Here is an 18789-nt window from a genome sequence, read left to right as displayed (position 1 = left end):
ATAAAGTTTGCTTAATGAGCTATATTAGAAATGTTGTATAATTTGGTAGTATTGTATGAAAATAATACGCATTGATAAATAATCAATTTATATTTAATATACGTTAGACATTATACAACATTTACAAATAAGAAAACAATTAAAAGTGACTACAACAACCTCCTTGTATTTTCACTACAAATAATATAAATAAATGAGCTCCTAATTAGTTAGAAGCCAAAATCAAACAATTTGTCTAACAATTCTCCTTAAACTCACTCTCTATCTATCATTTTACTCATTAAAGTCATTTATATTAAATAGACAGGTAAGAGAAATATTATAAAATAATAGTTGAGGTGGGGGTATTCAATGTCAAAAGTAATAAAATATTCGAAACTTTTAGTGTTATAAAGGGGGACACGGAACTTATTGAAGTAAAATATAATTACAAAATATATAAAAGAATTTTAGAAAATGACGGTTATTATGCTATTATTTGGTTATTACACAGCACGGACTCAAAGATAGTTTATACACGGTCACTCTGGTAATTACAAATTTTAAATTTTAATTATTCGATTGAGATATTGATTCATTTTATATAAATAATTATTTAAAATTATATATAATTTATCAAAAAACGATTAAATTTAAAAATTTCATTTAATTAATTTATACAATTTATTAACGATTTTTATAACCATGATCATTAATAGTATGACTCCTGATCCAATGGCCAAACAGTAGTGCAAGTACAAGAAGACTAACCTACACGTACAACATGCATAGATATATCTATCTATAATCCATCTATAACATTGTCCATGTAATCTGAGTAGTAAAAAGGGGGGCTAAGATGCCAGCAATTTCATCACAGCTTAGCAACTGTTTGACTCGTCTCATATCCTTCCCTCCTCGTTCTTGTTCCTCTCTCTTTGCATTTCGACCTTCCTTTCACTATTTTATTCACCAAAAATGTTACCACTCTCACCATCTTCTCAAACACCGCCATCACCTTGCATGTCGCCGCCCTTCTTTATTCTCCCCAAGATTCTCCATCTCCTCCCTTCACACTGCAACCCCAGGTTCCTATTTTTTCTTTTTTACCTGTTTTTTCATTGCGGCATTTTATCAAACATTTGGTGGGCATTTTGTATTAATGGTTGGTTTTGCTTTAAACTGAAAGAAAAGTAATTATATTTAAATTATTGTTGATAAGCTAAGGGGTATATTGAACTAGGATTTTGATGTATTATATACAATCCATGGATTTTAATGGATTATATCAGATTTTGATTTTACGCAGATTCTAGATAAAATGTCGTAGAGTTGATGAAAAGTCTTTAGGATTTAAACACAATCCTTCAAAATCTCATGAATTATGGTGGGATTTCAAAAACCATAAAATACATTGAACATTGCCACAAAATCCATCATTTTATGAAGTCCAAAAAAATCCTTCAGCATGTGAATACCATCAGATTTTAATGGATTTTAAATAATCTCAGTTGAATACCTTTAGATTTTTAAGCATAATTTAAAATCCCGATTGAATACCACCAGATTTTGTAGCATAATTTAAAATCCTAGTTGAATACCATAAAATTCTGATACATTTTTTAAAATCCCAGTTGAATACACCTAAAAATCCCTGATTTAAGTTTTTTTTTTAAAATGTTTGCTAATGGATTATTGAAAATGTAAGCAGGTGAAGAGAGGTTTGATGTGATTGTGGTCGGAGGGGGGCATGCAGGATGTGAAGCTGCTATTGCATCTGCTCAGTTGGGGGCAAAGACTTTGCTTTTAACGCTCAACATTGACCGCATTGCATGGCAGGTCAGTGTTTGAGTTCTTATTTATTTGCTTTTGTTTTAGTTTCGACAAGCCTTAATGTTGAGCTTCTTTGAATATTATGTCACATGAACTGGAGTCGCCAATGGACTAATTATCCCCTTCATTCTAGAAATTATGGTTGCTTTTTAGTTGCATAAACTAAATGAGTTTTAGTAACAAGATCTGCATTAACTTTATACTTTTAAAAGGTGTAATTCCGTCTCTTGGGTAGCTTTATAAACAGTTAGATAAATTCTAGGGAAATTAATACGTGTCAACGAGTGAATGGTTATTCATTAATTAACATTGAAAGAAGTAACAACTAACAAGAGGTTAGAGGTACTGGAATTATTACCTTCTTACTAAACAGGGCAATGAAAGGAACTTAATTTACAAAAAGTTTGTTATTTTTTGTCTGGTTTTAAAGTTTATACAACCACGCGAGTATTTTGTGGAAGATGAGGTCTGTCAGGTAAAGGTGCTGATTTATTATATTCAAGTCAATATTTCCGTACTTACCTTATACCTTATACTTCCTGATAAACTTTCTTGATTAATCGGACATACTGGGGTTTCTTCTTAAAGTGTGTTAAATTTGTACTTGAACCACAAGGCAGCGACTGACTCCTTCCTCTTCCCTGTCCTGTGAGTTAATATATAGCATCCTCTACTATCAATTTCCGCTACTCTCTCTGTAATATAGATACCTATTCTTCTATTGTCACTGCTTGTAAAGTTAATGCATAAAATAGATTCTACTTTCTTACTCATTAAAGCATTATATAGCCATGCAATCCGGCTGTGGGGGGACCTGCAAAGTCACAGTTAGTACATGAAGTGGATGCACTTGGTGGTGTGATTGGGAAGATTGCTGATAGGTAAACTTTCACATTTTTAATTGTTCTTCTATAAAGCCCAACAAGAATTTATGAAAGCTCAACATCTTATATTATGCCATGAAACACACGATTCTCAATCTTACTTATTTTTTTGGCAGCTTTATTCTGAGAACTACTATACTGATCATTAATTAAATCTTCTGATTTGAAACAATGTGACACTGAATTTAGTTGAGTGAGATATCCTGAGTAACCTTCATATATTTAATAGCTCCTCACTGAGCATAACTTCAAAGGTGTAGCATGTAAAAAGATATGCGTGAGACTGTTTTTATGCTCTTAACTTTTTGTCCCTTCAAACTTCTGTGATAGCATTGCCTAGAATTGCAGCTTGTAAGCTGCAAGAGATACCCTAAATCATTAAAATTATCAAGCTTAGCTTAGCTTAGCTTAGTGTGTGTGTGTGCAAGTCAAGCTTAGAGTAAACAAATGTTGTTTTTTCTTCCTTTCTATACTTAGTTTCTTGATTCAAGTAGTCTAAATTTCTGATGCTTACATACTCTGTATTATCTTAGAACTTAAATATTTACACTTTATACTTTAGGTGTTATTTGCAAAAGAGAATTCTAAACATATCACGAGGTCCTGCTGTGTGGGCATTGCGAGCTCAAACTGACAAGAGGGAATATGCTACAGAAATGAGAAAAATAGTTGAGAGGTATGGCTGCATTCTTTATTAAGTTGCAAGTTTCCATTTCACTTTTTAGGCTAAAAAACACATACAATACAAGGTTCATGTAAAATTATCTATCCAAAAGAGTAATTGTTCTAATTAGTCTGTCCCTGTTCTCACTTTATGTAAAAGCATGCACTTTCGGACTATTAATTCTAAACACAAAAACTTAAATAAAATAGATTTACAGAATCGCATATTCACTTTTATTTTCTAAACTAAAATATGTACATTGCATGCAAATATGCTAATATTTAATTAAAAGAGTTGAAACCAAACCTCACATTTATACTAAAAATATAAGTGATAAGTTGACGTCGTGAATCAAACTAATTTAACATGTTTTCTAACTGAATAAGCCAAATTAATTATTTTAATCTTCCAGACATATGACCAAGTTTACGAAATAAACATAGAATATTTTAATTAAATAATATAGTGATCACAAGAATTTAATAAATCCATAACTTTGATTTCTGAAAATTTATAAAATAAATAGTTCACGATATAATAATTTTAAACTAAAATCTCTTCAAAAGGATATGATTCATAAATAAAGATAACACGCAAACACGTAAAGTAGCACATATAAATATTAAAATATATATAATCATATACATGTAATCCCCTTAAAGTAATATCCTAGCATGCATACACATTCTAAATAAACCAATAAAAGAATATTTAAAGCATGGCAGAAACGAATTCAAAAACTAACATATAATTAATATATGCATAAATCAGGATACGCACAAGGCTTGTTTACTCATGTTAACTAATACTTGCGACCCACAACATAAAAAAGAGTACAAGGCAACAACAAGTATGGAAGCATGGAGAAAGAGACTCAATTTATTTTTACTATATTTTTACTATAACACCGTACAAAGGAGGACACAACATAGAGTATCACAGAACAAATATATGCAATAAACAAATAAGCAGACAAAGCCTCCGTACCTCTCCGGCGAAGTGATGTAGCGTGTACAAGTTTTTATTAATGATAAAAAGTTCTTATATAGACACAAAAAATCCTAATTTTAACTAGGAAATAATATAACCTCTCCAATTAAATTCCTAAAATAAAATATTTGACACACGCAATTACCTAAACTAAAGAGATATTGTTTTTCTAATTTTTCTCACAATTCTTCCCATAAATAACAAATCTTTTTCCAAAACAAATAACTTGCACAAATAGTTTCCGGAATATTCTAATATAAATATTTATCTAAACGAATTAACATTCAATATCTAATAAATAAACTAAAAATAAAGTTACGGATTTTACATTCTTCCCTCCTTAAAAGAATTTGGTCCCCAAATTCACAGAAATAAATTAAACAACTTACTTAAGAAAAGAAATCACATCTTAATTACGATAGTTGTCATTTCCTGTGAGCAGAAACACACGTCATTTACCCATCTTGTTATCTGCTTCCTTGGTGGCGGTGGCGGGTTGTGCGGGCAATTCGAAATCTTGTGTCCTACTTTTCCGCAATGAAAACAAGTACCTGTATTCCAACGGCAAACTTTGTCGGGATGATTCTTGCCACACCTCGAACACCTTTCTCGATCAACTTGACCTCCAATATTATCGTACATGTGTGGCTTCTTGTGTGGTCCCCCTTGAAAAGATTGTCCACCAGTTTGAGCGAACCGTTTCTTATTCCAGCTGCCAGACGCCTTTTCAGATTATGCCAAGCCTCTCTCGATCACTAAAGTCTTGTTGATAGCCTCGTACATCTGAAGTTCAAATGACGCCACAGAATTCCTGATGTCGCTTCGAAGTCCCACTTCCAATCTTCGTGCTCGGCTGCTCTCATCTGCTACTAAGGTTGACGTGTACTTCGCTAGCTTTGTAAATTCTGATTTGTATTCAATGACGGTTCTTCCACCTTGTTGAAGCTAAATGAAGTCTCTTTCATACTTGTTAAGACGTAAAGACGAGGCTAGGCGACACTCTACCGCCTAACCGCCTAGACGGTAAGACGCTCGCCTAGACGGTCATTAGGCGGATTATACAATTACTATATAAATTGGATATATTTTATATGTATATACATTTTATATGTTATAATAAAATAGAGTAACAATAATTATATTATAAAAGTGAATTTTTACAGAGTAGGTAAAAGAAAATAAGTCTGATGCATACAAGTTAAAGAACACATTCAATACATTCTTTACGTTCTGGTTTAGGCCAATATCCATACTTCCAACCAGGATCAGCCGAGTTAGCCTTACGTTTAGGATCAGTTTTTGGATCAATTGATTCGTTGCTCTTTCCAGATTCAGCCATTACATACACTACCAAAGAGTAAAAGAGTAAAAAGATTAAGAAAAGAAGAAGAAAAGAAGAAGAAAGGAAGAAGAGAAGAATATATATATATATGTATATATGTATGTATATGTAAGATATAAGAAGAAAGAAGAATGATACCTTAGCCGCTCTTTGTTGATTAGGGTTAGTTGTTGAAGGCTGTAGAAATTGGGTCTTATAACATAAATCTAAAACTGGGCTGGACCGGGCCCAAAAATAGAATGGGTTGGACTAGGTCAAATCGGCCTAGGTTAAAATAAGACCGCCTAGGCGGATTTTGGATGGATTAGGCGGTCGCCTAGCGGCCTAGACGACCCTAGGCGTAACCTTAACAACTATGGTCCCTCTCTTTTTGCATACGAACTGTTCTCGGAATGTACTTGTCCTCCAAAGCCTTCTTGATTTTCTTCAAGATTCGCTGCTGCCTCGTTCTTCCTCTTTTCGATGAGCCACCAGTCGTAAGTGCTTCCTTGCAATTGTTACACAACTAAGGTCACCTGCTACTCATTGCTCCCTAGAAATCTGAAAGTTTTTTCCATCTCTTGGATCCACATCTCAACGATAGCCGGGTCTGTAGCTCCATCAAAAGTTGACGGGTTCAAACGCTTGAACTGAGAGACGATGTTAAGCTTTGGTTGCTGATTCACAAGCACAACTAGAGTTTCAGCAAACTGACGTTTCCTCCTTCATCATTGTTTCCCTGATTGTCATTGTTGTACTGATCTTCGTTGTTGATTTTTGTTGTTCTGGTTGTTACGTTTCTCCCCGTCCATCTTTTCCATAACACACAAAACAAATTCTAAACTTATAGTCAATGATCAAAAAGCACAAAAATCAAACATATCAAATAATCACACAAACAAATGCCTAAATCCAATATAATTTCCTAAGACCTATACGATAGTCTACAGGATTGCATCCTAGGGAATGTACTAGTCCCATACCTAATACACTCCGAAGGACAGCCTGGCTGTGATACCATTTATAACACCCAAGCTCACAACCGAATGCGTACCAGACCCAATAACCCACCACAGGTCAGTCCGAAAAAGCTAGCGATTTAGTACACATTAGTTATTGACTTTTATCTATAAATGTCACAAACACACTTATTCTTATCGATGTGGAATGTTACACTTTACATGTCTTCAGTACCATGCATTTTTCGGTCAGATTCACGCTCAATAGATAAATAATTTATTTTTACTCCGCCTCTATATAAATAAAGTAGATTCTTATATTTAAAGTTTTGATATATTTTTAAATTTGAAGTTGAAGAAACATAGAAAATGTTTTGTCTACAAAGCTGCTAGACATATTTTATACATTCAATCCTAGGAACCCCGGAACCCTCAACACTAAATAAAGGTTTTAGAGGAAATTAGAAATAGTTCGAACGCATATTGTAATTGGAACACAATGTAAATATTCAGTTATTATGGGTTTGGAATAGATAATTTTCCTTTATTGCAATCCTATGTTACTCAGACTCTTCATTTTACCTTCAAGTGTCGGTGTCGGACACTCGACACTCGGATATAGAAACTCGGATTTGGACACTTATTTTAGACTGAAAACATGCAATATTTTTCAATATATTGCCGAGTCCGATACTTGGACACGTATTAATGTCGGACACTTCTAGCCGAGTTCTGAGTTCGAGTAACATAGTTGCAATCTTTAAAATGTACATGTCATTCTTATTTGGAGTCGATGGGATCTATAGAACTCCTTAAAATAGACATTTTTTGCAGATTATATGTATGATTTACATTACTTATAAAACAACTTTAGGTGCAGCAAGTTTTTGTCTTTCCCATATCTTTTAATGTAACTCCTAATATAGTTATATGTTTTCTCAGCACACCAAACCTTTCCATTAGGGAAGCAATGGTTACAGATATATTGTTAGGAAACAATGACAACATCGAAGGTGTACGGACTTTCTTTGGGATGGACTTTTATGCTCCTTCAGTTGTACTTACTACTGGAACTTTTATGAGCGGTAAGATTTGGGTTGGCAGAACTTCCATGCCTGCAGGAAGAGCTGGTGAGTCAGCTTCACATGGGCTCACTGAAAACTTACAGCGACTTGGATTTGAAACTGGTCGATTGAAAACTGGAACTCCGCCACGTGTGGACCACCGAACCGTAGATTTTTCTGGATTAGAACCTCAGCATGGTGATGAAGAGGTTGTTATATTTTATCTCAGATGTATTGTATAGGTGATATGAAAAAAAGTTTTTGATACACAATGTGCTTCTTGTAAGTTGCATGTACTTTCCAACATTTTTTAAATAACATAATGCTACATTACCACAGCATTAATCTATTTCTCCCTTGCTTTTACTATTTTATATGCCTGTAATTGTTAGCTTTGCACTTCTGCTGAGGCAATTTCTCTCGCATTCTATCAAATATGTTTTTTATCTTATATGATTGACAGGAATAGCATCTCTATATTTATCCCAAACTCATCTTTTTGGAGCCTAGGGATTTTCAGTGAATGAAAAAACTAACAATTCTTTTTTTTTTTACTTTACAAACCTTACTGGTAATTATGATCTTTATAAGTTAATTAGACTGAGGGTATCTATTTGATTGCATTTTCGTGAAACAGGTGAGCTGGTTTAGTTTTGATCCTGACTTCCATATCCAGAGAGAGCAATTGTGCTGCTATCTTACACGTACTACAAAGAGCACCCATCAGCTAATTAAGGATAATCTGCATGAGACCCCCACTTATGGAGGTTGGGTGGAGGCTAAGGGTCCCAGATACTGCCCTTCCATTGAAGATAAGGTGCACCTCATATTCTAAAGATGAACTGGATTCCAACTGTATTATGTAGCCTTTTTCCCAGATAAAATGCATTCTCTATACTTACTGGATTGACTGTTGAAGTACTGACGGGATGTGGTTGTGAAACTTAAAAGTGTTAAATATATGAATCCCTGATTTAGTTTGCTTTTGGTTATAGGTTGTCCGTTTTCAAGATAAAGAATCTCATCAGATTTTTCTTGAGCCGGAGGGTCGGGATGTCCCTGAACTCTATGTGCAGGTATGCTGCAGAAGTTACTTCACTTGCTTTTGTTTTTAACGTGTCAATAAGAAGCAACTGATCTGTTGCTTTTAGTAGGCCATGTACAGTTTTACTTAAATTGATTTATTATCTACACTGTCATTTTTAATTCATAAGCTGTTAAATTAAAAATAGTATCCTTTATTGACAAGTGTCTCTTGCTTGCATATAGTTCAGAAAGTGCCAACTCATACTTTAATTCTTAAACAGGTATCATCTGTCATTGATAGTCGTGCTTATGAATTCTACGCATGCCAAGTGTCCATATTTGCAGGCTTACATCAGTAGTTCAATTTTTGACCATAATTAATTTTTTTGATGTGGAAGATAATAGAAAAAATAGAAGATGTTTCTAGGCTTGTTACTAAATAGTATAGTGTTAATTGGTTGTGCAAGACAGGATCTAGGCACTTAAATTGAAAATAAGTGTCTTTTAGTTATTGACTAATAGTATGTACTGTTAGGAGAGGTTTCCCTTTTGACTCTATTTTCTTGTCTAATCATTTTATCCATTTGTATCTGATTCGTTTTTGTACTATATATAGAGTAATGAAATTTATGCATCTGAATTAAAAATCACCATTTATCTTTGGTTTCCCTGTACAATCTTCATCATCTTCATACAGAGTGCATGCAACTCAGTCTATTAGCTGCCTTGCATTAGACTTTTGTAAACTGCATGAGATAAATTCGGAAGAAATCCTTTACCCTTTCTGTTCCTGTAATCCTTTGTTCTAGCCTCAATTAGTACAAAGTGCCAAAATCTGAGTCTTTTCAAAAGATTTCGCTTGAAATAGTTTTCCACATATTTCAAGAAATCTTCAACTTATGATGAAGCTGGAATAGCTTCTTGTGCAGTGAAAAGGGCTGCTTCACAGAGTGTCTACCTGGACTTTGAGCATATATTATCTGTACTAAAGCTTGAAGATAGTAAAAAAACAGTGTTATCGAAAGCATTAAGTGCACCGAAGCGCAAACCCTCCCTGAAGCCTAGGTGCGTAGCGCAAAAGCGAAGCGCGCATTTAACAAAAAAAATTCTAATATATGTAGGATTATACATTATAAAACAGGTTTATAACATAATTTATGCTTTATAATGTATTAAATCACACTTCTAAAGCAAAAATAACATGATTGATACTTCATAATATATTAAATTAGAGTTCTCGAGCAAAAGAAATCCTAAATTTTCCCATCAAGATTTGAAATTTAAAGTTTTTGGGTAAGCTCCAGGCTCCCGGATTTCATTCATCATCTTCATCCAAGTCATGTCCATATTCATCTTGAAAATCATCCTCCCAATTATCTTTAAGTGTGGAAGTGGTCCCTTCAAATTCAAACGCTTGTTCTTCCTCCTCTTCCGCATCCTCGTCTATAAACGTCGTCGTTTTTTTACTAAAAAACAACAATTTATTTAGCACATATGTAAAAATTTCTTTCGATGGATAAGTTCTATCTACTGAAGTGTGATATAAGTACTTGTGAAGGATTCTTTATCAAGGATTTATATTGTTAGTTCTATTGCACAGTGTAGTTCTATAATTTTCATCGAAAAGTTTCCTAAATTAGACCAGAGAATTTTTGAAGTTGTGCTTTGTGTATTAACATGCAATAAGTTCCCCTATTATGATACAAGGGATTCTCCACTGGATTACCGGAAAGACTTCAATTGCCACTTTTAAGAACTCTGCCTGGACTTGAAAACTGTTCAATGCTAAGGCCGGCTTATGCAGTTGAATATGATTTTTTGCCTGCTTACCAGTGCTCGAGGTCTCTTATGACAAAGAAAGTTGAAGGCCTTTTTTTCTCTGGTCAGTTAAATGGAACAACAGGGTATGAAGAAGCTGCAGCACAGGTAATTTTATATATTCCTTTTTATTCTCGTCCATTATCTTTCCATTCCAAACATCTTTTATATGTTGTAAAATTATATATTTGATAATGATTTTTATTTGTGCATATAAATAAATACTATCTATGATGTATATCAATTGAAAATTATTTTTGTCCATGCTATATTTTTCATGACTACGTGTTCTTATCTGTGCTATCATTAAAATTTATTTATAATCACATAAATTAGAGATAAGTATGCAGTAACCTTTACCAATTGCAGACATGTACTCTGAATACAATTTCCCCTTACTTATAGGGTATTATCTCTGGAATTAATGCTGCCAGACATTCAGATGGTAAGCCCCTTATCGTTCTTGAGAGGGAGAGCAGTTACATTGGTACGTTGATTGACGATTTGGTTACGAAGGACCTCCGAGAGCCTTACCGCATGCTAACAAGGTATCATTTATATTATTTTACCTTTTTCATCTTAATATTGTTTGCTGGTGTATAGCTGTAATGATTTTATTTCAAATTGTGAATTCCAATTTTGCAAAGATTGTGGGAAGAAGTGAGTGATGTTATACCAAATATTACCAATAGATTTGATGAATTTCACGACCTTTAATTATAGTAGTTTAACAAACATGAATAAGAGAAAATGGATGGTGGAATGCACCTTGGAGACGATAAGCGTCAACTAATTTCAAGACATTACAAGGACAACTTACTAATTTGATATATTTATGGCCATTAATCACTGTTGCCTCCTGAATTCCCCATGCTTGATGTCGCCTCCTCCTCAATCAGACCATAATATTAAGGTTGACAAGAACTTGGCATCCCAGTTTCATGTTCCTGCTTTAGACACTAGATACATTACTTTGACTCTTTCCCTTGGCAACCATGCTAAAAGTTAGTATCTTATGTTTTCGTTTATTTGTCTCTCACTAATATGATAAGAATCATTCCATTACTTTGCATCAAATTTTTTAAGTAGGTTTTAGATAATCTTTGAAACAGCTTTAATATAACAGTTTTGTTAATTGTTCTTGGGCTTCTTAGTTATTGGTTTAAACCCCAATGAAAATTATAAAATGATCTTTAAAATGCTTGTGTGGAATTAAAGAGTGGTTTAGTAATAATTAACCATAATAGGACACTCAAATATAATCGACTTAAATATATCAGAGGTTTATGGCATGTAACAGGGTATATTTCCTCAAATCCACATTTTCGTTTACGATTTAAGATGGTTATAAATTTATCCGATTCTGTTGTCGAAATGAAAACTGATACCGTGAATTGTGCATACACTACAGATGATTACAGCAATCACAGTAGAATTAGTTTTTAATTGAAACTGTGTCGAATTGGTAGCAGGAGTTATATTGGAAGTATGATTTTCATTTTATGATGTCATTTATGGCACGAGTGTATGCCTTTTTTTCACTTGATAGAGTAAATTACTCGAGCTTGTGTCTCAGTGTGCAACTGTTTGGTTTTCTAAAATTGAACACGTGTGCGCACACATATCCACATAACAGAGTAGAAAAAGGTAACATGGTACTATTTGGTGCATGTGTAGCCTTTCCTTTGAGGTCCATCTTTATATTACTTAAATGTTGGATTAACTATAAACGGTGCCAGCTGATTTTTAGACGAAATGCTAATTTATATTACTTGAGTAGAGCTCCTAAATTTATATGTTTATCAATTATCATGATATAAAATTTATTGGCTTATTTGAAAGTTGTTTGCTTGGCTAATTGTCATTTTCTTAAATTTTCTTTTTAAATGCTACAAGTATCTGTAAGCGTGACTACTGTGCAATTTTTTGGGATCGTTGTTTCCCTTTTTCATATTGTGTTAATAAGATCAGGGAAAATTTTAGAGGTCCTATCAATCTTTGGCTACAACAAAGACTATTTAGAATTTTTCTCTCTCTCATTTCCATTTGTAATAAATTGTAAGCAATGGATATACTGTATGTTGAAAAGCGTGCATATGTTTAAAATGATTTGTGTAGAGATAATTTGGCCATGTCACTCTTAAAATTTAGATTTCCTTTATGCAACTACTAAAATCTTTTGGATAGTATTTTATCATTTAGAAATCAAATTAGTTATCTTGTTGTTTTCATGTTGTGTTATTTCCAGCCGATCAGAACATCGACTGCTTCTTCGTTCGGATAATGCTGATAGTCGTCTCACACCTCTTGGACGTGAAATTGGCTTGATTGATGATAGACGCTGGAAACTACACGAGGATAAGCAAGCACGAATTGCAGAGGAAAAGAAGAGATTAAAGACCGTCAAGATTACAGGTCTGTGATCATTCTTCCTCTACAAGTCTTCGCTTTAGTTGCATGCAAATAATGGATCCAGGCTGTGTTGGGTTTTGAATTTTGATATACTTTCAGGAGGAGATCTGTCTGCAGATGTTACGCTATTGTCTAACCAGCCAGTTAAGGGCTCTTCAACACTGGAGACTCTGCTTAAAAAGCCTCACATACATTATAAACTTTTTGATAAGCATGGTTTTGGAAATGAACACTTGTCCAAAATGGAGAAAGAGTGTGTGGAGATTGATATTAAGTATGAGGGCTTCATTAATAGGCAGAAGACCCAACTTCTACAGGTGATCATAATTTTATTGGCCTAGTGCACTATATTGTATATCTATATTTAAAAAAAGTGAATTTTGACATTCTGGAGTTGGGACTTCTATTGTTTTACATGGTAGCATTAGCACTCCAAATATGCCAAGATCTTATTTACTAATCTCGTATCCCAAATCATGCTCAGATGGTACATCAGCAACATATACCTCTTCCACCGGATCTGAATTACCATGACATGACAACTTTGTGTATTGAAGCACGTGAGAAGCTCTCCAAGGTATGTATAACATTCAAGACAACAGCACTAGAAACTTTATCTTTCCATTTCTTAAGTGATTTTATTATCTCATTTAGGTGAGACCTCAAACCATTGGTCAAGCAAGTAGAGTGGGTGGTGTGAGCCCTGCTGATGTAACTGCTCTGCTTATCATCCTGGAAACCAACCGAAGGAAAGCTCAGCAACAGAAGCGGCACCAAATAGTAGAACAGATCAAAAGAGAAGCAGATCAAAATGTATCTAAAGTTTCTTCAACTTGAATTATCGCTTGATGCATGACATCTCATAGATGCAATTCTGCCATATCCTAAAAGCATGCGATGCACAATCTTGTCTTCCAATCCAGAATTTTAGCAAATAAAAGCAAGCAGGAACGTCATATTATTCAACATGTCGAGTTGTCAACTTTTGACAGGGTTACTCAAACATCTGGAAAGATTCTGTTTGGTTTCGGGCAAGTAGAATGTGTTATTACTGTCACTGTTCCGAATTGGTGGAGCCACTTGGGAATTATGAGCGGGGCTTCTGATCATCCGGGGAAATGAAGCATTGGGTAGTCATAGCACACGGGTAGAGCCTACGGCAATTTTTTTTTTTCTATTGTTTTTTTCTCATGTATATCCCATGTCTTCTAAGAAAGAGCATACAAGTTCAATTGTTTAGAGGATAATAAAAATCTCTAGTATTGTCAAAATTCACATCACGTCAATATATGATAGAGTGTTTTTGGTAATAGAAAACACGCCGCAGTTGTTAAATGGAGTAAATTATTAGAGGTGATTGCAAGGAACCCAGATTTATGTTTGGTCTCACCCCGGGTATTTAGTTATATGGGGTGCTTGTAGTATCTTGAACTGGCCCCTCAACCCTCTTTCTACTGCAGAATGATGACCTGTGTTGCTCATGAGTCATGAGTTCTCGTGTGGTCTCATATTTTAAATAAATTTTACTTTGAAAAAAATTACGTTTATAAGCTTTCTGCATTTTAAAATTAAAGCAAGAGAAAGTTGCTGATAATTATCATTTTCTAAATCACACAAAAAATACACTACAATAAATTTGGCCTTGAATACTATAATTAGAAAGAAGACCCTCTTGCCCCGTTTTAAAAATCGATTAATTTAGGATGTTTTATCAATGAAATTGTCAAAAGAAACAGTGTATGATGTGATTGTGAGGGCGTGATGTGTAATTGTTTATAGGCTAATACAAGTTCATGTTTTGCATAAAGTCACCAACTGCTGGGTTTACTCATTTCAAAGGTGCAAGCTCTATATAACTGCTAAACTAATGGTTTGCTAGTTGCTACAACATACAAATACATCACACGTGTAAATTATGTGAACACTGGGAGTAACAACAGAAGGAAATTATGGCAACACCTGTATTCCAAAGAATGTAATTGTACTGACAGATTATTACCAAATAGGCTTCCATTTATGTTGGAGCTTCATAAATAGGCATTCTCAACAAAGCATAATATAAGTTGCATGTCCATGAACACCAATGAACTTTAGTTACCACAAGTCCAATAAGATTCCAAGCCAAAATTACAAAGACGTAATTTTCTAATAATGTAACTTAGGCCATGATGATTCATTTATATCAGTATCCGAACCAAACTATGTTAGTGCCATCGAGAAAATTTTCTAATTTCTAGAGCAACACTATGACTCTATTCTCCTGCATCAAGGGAAGTTCACAATGATTCTCTGCACTGTAAGTGTCATGATGGTGATAATTATAACAAAAAAAAACTTTTTCTGTGTCGAGAAAAGTTAACTGAAAATTCCCGCCTTTCCAATTTTCTGCCCGAGCATCTGCAGTGATGGAGGGGGCAAAGGGGGCATGAATATTCATGTTGCTCCACATAAAATTCATCTTTCATGTATGTCTAAGCAACTTTTGGGTTACCACCACAAATAGGTCAGTTGCTGATTTTTTTTCCCATAAATGTTGATTGACAATTGTCATTGTGCTGATACAGTAGCAGTAGCCCCGGTCAAGTTGCTCATTTTCTTACTCTTTGTAGTCTTACTCGGCTTATTTAAAGCTCGGTCAGCATTAGATACAATTTGTGAGACTGTAAATCCCGCAACTTCAAAATTATGTGACCTATGCGGAATTAAGGAATTTCGACTGATAACATTTACTCCTTCGTAGGTCCAAACATTTAAAAGAGCCTCACCTTTTAGGCCTATGGCAAACCAACCAAGCCCTGCAGCTGCAATATCAACAGAACTTAAATCCCAAGAGTTGCCACTGACACGAAATTCCTTCTTCACCCAATTTCCCAGCTCTTCAACGCGTGACTTCCCATTAGGTGGCTGAAATAAAGATATATATCGAATCACAATCAGTTATATGCAGATACCAAATCATTAGGAAACTACTATAATATAATATTTCATCAGCAAGACATAGATGGTGCGAAATCTAAACTGAAAGTCCCCACAATTGTTTGGGTCAGTACCATCAATTTTTTAATCAAGTAATGGAATTGAGAGCTAGGAATGCTTACTGATTACTGAATCTTGGCTTTAGCAACATCAACATGTACGTTTTATACCTTTTTTAAAGATTTGCAAACAAGCTAACATCCTTCTCATGTGTTTCATCTGGGAAATTCTGACTATTAAACAAAGTTTTAGACCAAGTGTTTCATCCTTTTGTACTATTTTGTTGCAATTTTTATGTTACAATAAAAATCAACCGGAGCTTCTTTTAAAGATGTATACCCAACTTCACTGCCTGATAGGCCAGATACCCTCTTATATATGGACGATATTTTACACAATTTAGAGGTAACCATAGTGATTATGGCGCTGCACTGCTGCTGACACTTCATCCGCCTGCTTAAACAGCTTTTCGGAATAAATTATTATAAAATCTTTATGACTTTATCCTCAAACTTAATTGTAGAAGAACCAAACACCTTCCTGTAAGAAGGTGCAAGGAGGAATAATTCATGCCAAATGCAGCACTTAAATTCAAAATTACTTATAATTTCGCTATTGCCGAACAAAAGTCACCTCATCAGGCCTGAATCATTATTAATCATAGAAGTTTAGCTGAAAGAACTGCTTAAAGGGTAGCATTAAATCATCAGTTAATATAGGCAGTGTCAGTCAGCTTTATACCTGTAACTGGCGCCCAAAATGATCTTCCAACATTGTAAGTATATTCTCTGTTTTACCCATGTGCAAAGGAAGATAAGGGGATGCCCACACGGTAACATAAATAGAATCAACTAAGGTTTCTTCAACGTCTAACCTCATAAGACCAGCAATATGAACAGAGTAACCTGCCTGTCACAATAAAGAAAAACAGAATATTATCTACATATGAATCCAAAACTTGGTTTATAGACAGGTCTACTGCCGCATCTATAAGATTGAAGAATTTTGTTCCAGTTAGTACTATTGTGTAAACAATTCGATCTAAATTATCGCAAGGAATCAATATTAAGTATTGACATATTTAGCCTAAATGAGTGCCAGCATCATAGTCAAAATTAATAATAATAATAAAAAATTAGACATACAATAATCCCATAATTTGAACAACATTTCGTGAAAAACACTTTACATAATCAGCAACATTGGAATAAGAGGAAAATTGACCCTGTGACTTAGCAAAGTACATATGGTATTTTAAAGGCATAGCTCTTTAAAATAATTCATCTGGAAAAATGCTATACCAAAATATTAGCACCAACCTTAATTCTGTATGTCCTCGGTTTCAACTCCTTGCTAATGTGAACTAACTTCTGTTCCTCCTTGGTCAACCTTGTTGTAATTTGATGTGGGTGCAGAAGCCCTGGTGTATCAAACAATCTAGCCTGACGCGGCAAAACGCCTTCAACCCTAATAATCCCCAAAGTTGTGCCAGGAACCGGAGCTTCAGTTAAATGAGTTACATTTCCTCCAACGGACTTCCCAATTGCATTAATCAGCGTCGATTTTCCAGCATTCTGCGCCCCCACTGCCCATACATGACCTCTCGAACCTGCCAATCCCACCACATCATCAACAAGATTCTTCAATCCCCAATCCCTCTTTGCACTCACTAAATGCACTCCAGCTAACTTACTCGCTCCGCCCTCTCTCGCTCTCGTCCTAACCCAATGCTCCAGCCCTGTAGGCGAAACAGAAGTCGGTAACAAATCAATCTTCGTCACAACCAACAAAACTCTAGGTACATTCCCCGCTTTCCCCTCTTTCCAAGCCTTATAATTCTCATCAATAGTATTCGAAACCAACCTAGCCACAGTCCTCGGAAACGAGCCATCAAAATCAACCGCATCCACCACCATCAAAACCACACTCCGCGGCCCCGAAGCAGAACTCAACCTCCTGCCAACAGTATGATCAAAATCAAAATCAGGCAACAAATTCTCCACACTCGAATCCTTAACTTTTCCGTAAAACCTCAACGAATGACACCTAGCACAAACCACAGGCTTTTTAGGCAAACCAACTAAATTCTTTTCCGGGGTCTCATCATTTTCGATTTCAAGAAAGCCCTTCTTAACAGAACCTGAAATCTCCAATTCTTCAGCAACTGGGTTTTTATCAATAAGGGTCTTACAATCAGACCCTTTTACAGAGGGTTTAACAAAAAAGCCAGGCTTTTTAGAGTCCAAATCTTGCATATGAACACCACAACCAGGGCAAATAGAGAGAGAAAAAGCACTAGATTCATCATAATTTCCATCTCTAAAATTGGGTTGATGAGGAAATTGAGATCTGGGTTTTGAAGAAAAGGGTCTAAAAATAGAAGTAGTAAATGGTGGGTTTAGGGTTTTAGTAGGGTTTAAGAAAAAGGGGATTGGTAGGGGGATAAGAATGTTAGATACAGGTTTTGTGTATGAGTTAATAAGAGGAATGAGGTGCTTAAGCTTTGATGGTGAAAGGGTTTTGAACATCATTTTTAGTTCTGTGTGTATTGTATGTAGTGCTACTCCAGGTTTAAGAAGCTGGATGAATGCACATTAGAGAGGGCTTCGTATCTCTGCTCTCGGAATTTCCGATAAACAGATGTTTGAATTTCTTAATTTTAAATTAAATTTCTTAATTGTAATTTCTTAATTGTATGAAGTTGCAAATGCGCGAGGTTAATAGGCAATAATCGGCGCCGTCATACCTCGTTGAATTATCATTGAAACACGTATTCAGCGGTTATGTTGTTATTACATTTTTTTCATGATTTTTTATATTTTCCGCAGAAATTCATCTGTATCAGAAGTCAAAGATCCAAATG

At 34.7% G+C, this 18789-nt stretch overlaps 2 protein-coding genes across 2 annotated transcripts; one reads left to right on the top strand and one right to left on the bottom strand.

Annotated features, from left to right (window-relative positions):
* Nucleotides 1-727: 727 nt before the first annotated feature.
* Nucleotides 728-14339, top strand: LOC141707226 (uncharacterized). Its single transcript, XM_074510268.1, has 13 exons — nt 728-1067; nt 1691-1818; nt 2602-2693; nt 3259-3372; nt 7573-7903; nt 8332-8511; nt 8690-8770; nt 10428-10646; nt 10944-11086; nt 12787-12953; nt 13050-13267; nt 13435-13527; nt 13605-14339. Exons 1-13 carry the CDS (start codon nt 839-841, stop codon nt 13785-13787), a joined length of 2178 nt encoding a protein of 725 aa, XP_074366369.1. The 5' UTR covers nt 728-838; the 3' UTR covers nt 13788-14339.
* A 562-nt stretch (nt 14340-14901) lies between these two features.
* LOC141707225 (GTP-binding protein BRASSINAZOLE INSENSITIVE PALE GREEN 2, chloroplastic) lies at nt 14902-18575 on the bottom strand. The gene is made up of 3 exons (XM_074510267.1): nt 17246-18575; nt 16668-16835; nt 14902-15854 (listed from the first exon to the last, which is right to left on the bottom strand). Exons 1-3 carry the CDS (start codon nt 18455-18457, stop codon nt 15498-15500), a joined length of 1737 nt encoding a protein of 578 aa, XP_074366368.1. The 5' UTR covers nt 18458-18575; the 3' UTR covers nt 14902-15497.
* Nucleotides 18576-18789: the final 214 nt, after the last annotated feature.

This window comes from Apium graveolens, chromosome 2 (genome assembly GCF_009905375.1).
Source record: "Apium graveolens cultivar Ventura chromosome 2, ASM990537v1, whole genome shotgun sequence".
NCBI classification, from domain to species: domain Eukaryota; kingdom Viridiplantae; phylum Streptophyta; class Magnoliopsida; order Apiales; family Apiaceae; genus Apium; species Apium graveolens.
This window is presented reverse-complemented; position numbering and strand designations above follow the sequence as displayed.

What these genes read in the sequence shown, in the direction of transcription:
- LOC141707226 (XM_074510268.1), top strand. Translation starts at nt 839, where the DNA reads ATGCCAGCAATTTCATCACAGCTTAGCAACTGTTTGACTCGTCTCATA. An exon ending in GCCCTTCCATTGAAGATAAG is followed by an intron (nt 8,512 to 8,689) that starts GTGCACCTCATA and finishes TTTTGGTTATAG; the next exon opens with GTTGTCCGTTTTCAAGATAA. An exon ending in AGAAGACCCAACTTCTACAG is followed by an intron (nt 13,268 to 13,434) that starts GTGATCATAATT and finishes AATCATGCTCAG; the next exon opens with ATGGTACATCAGCAACATAT.
- LOC141707225 (XM_074510267.1), bottom strand. Translation starts at nt 18,457, where the DNA reads ATGATGTTCAAAACCCTTTCACCATCAAAGCTTAAGCACCTCATTCCT. An exon ending in CGAGGACATACAGAATTAAG is followed by an intron (nt 16,836 to 17,245) that starts GTTGGTGCTAAT and finishes TTATTGTGACAG; the next exon opens with GCAGGTTACTCTGTTCATAT. An exon ending in ATTTTGGGCGCCAGTTACAG is followed by an intron (nt 15,855 to 16,667) that starts GTATAAAGCTGA and finishes TCTTTATTTCAG; the next exon opens with CCACCTAATGGGAAGTCACG.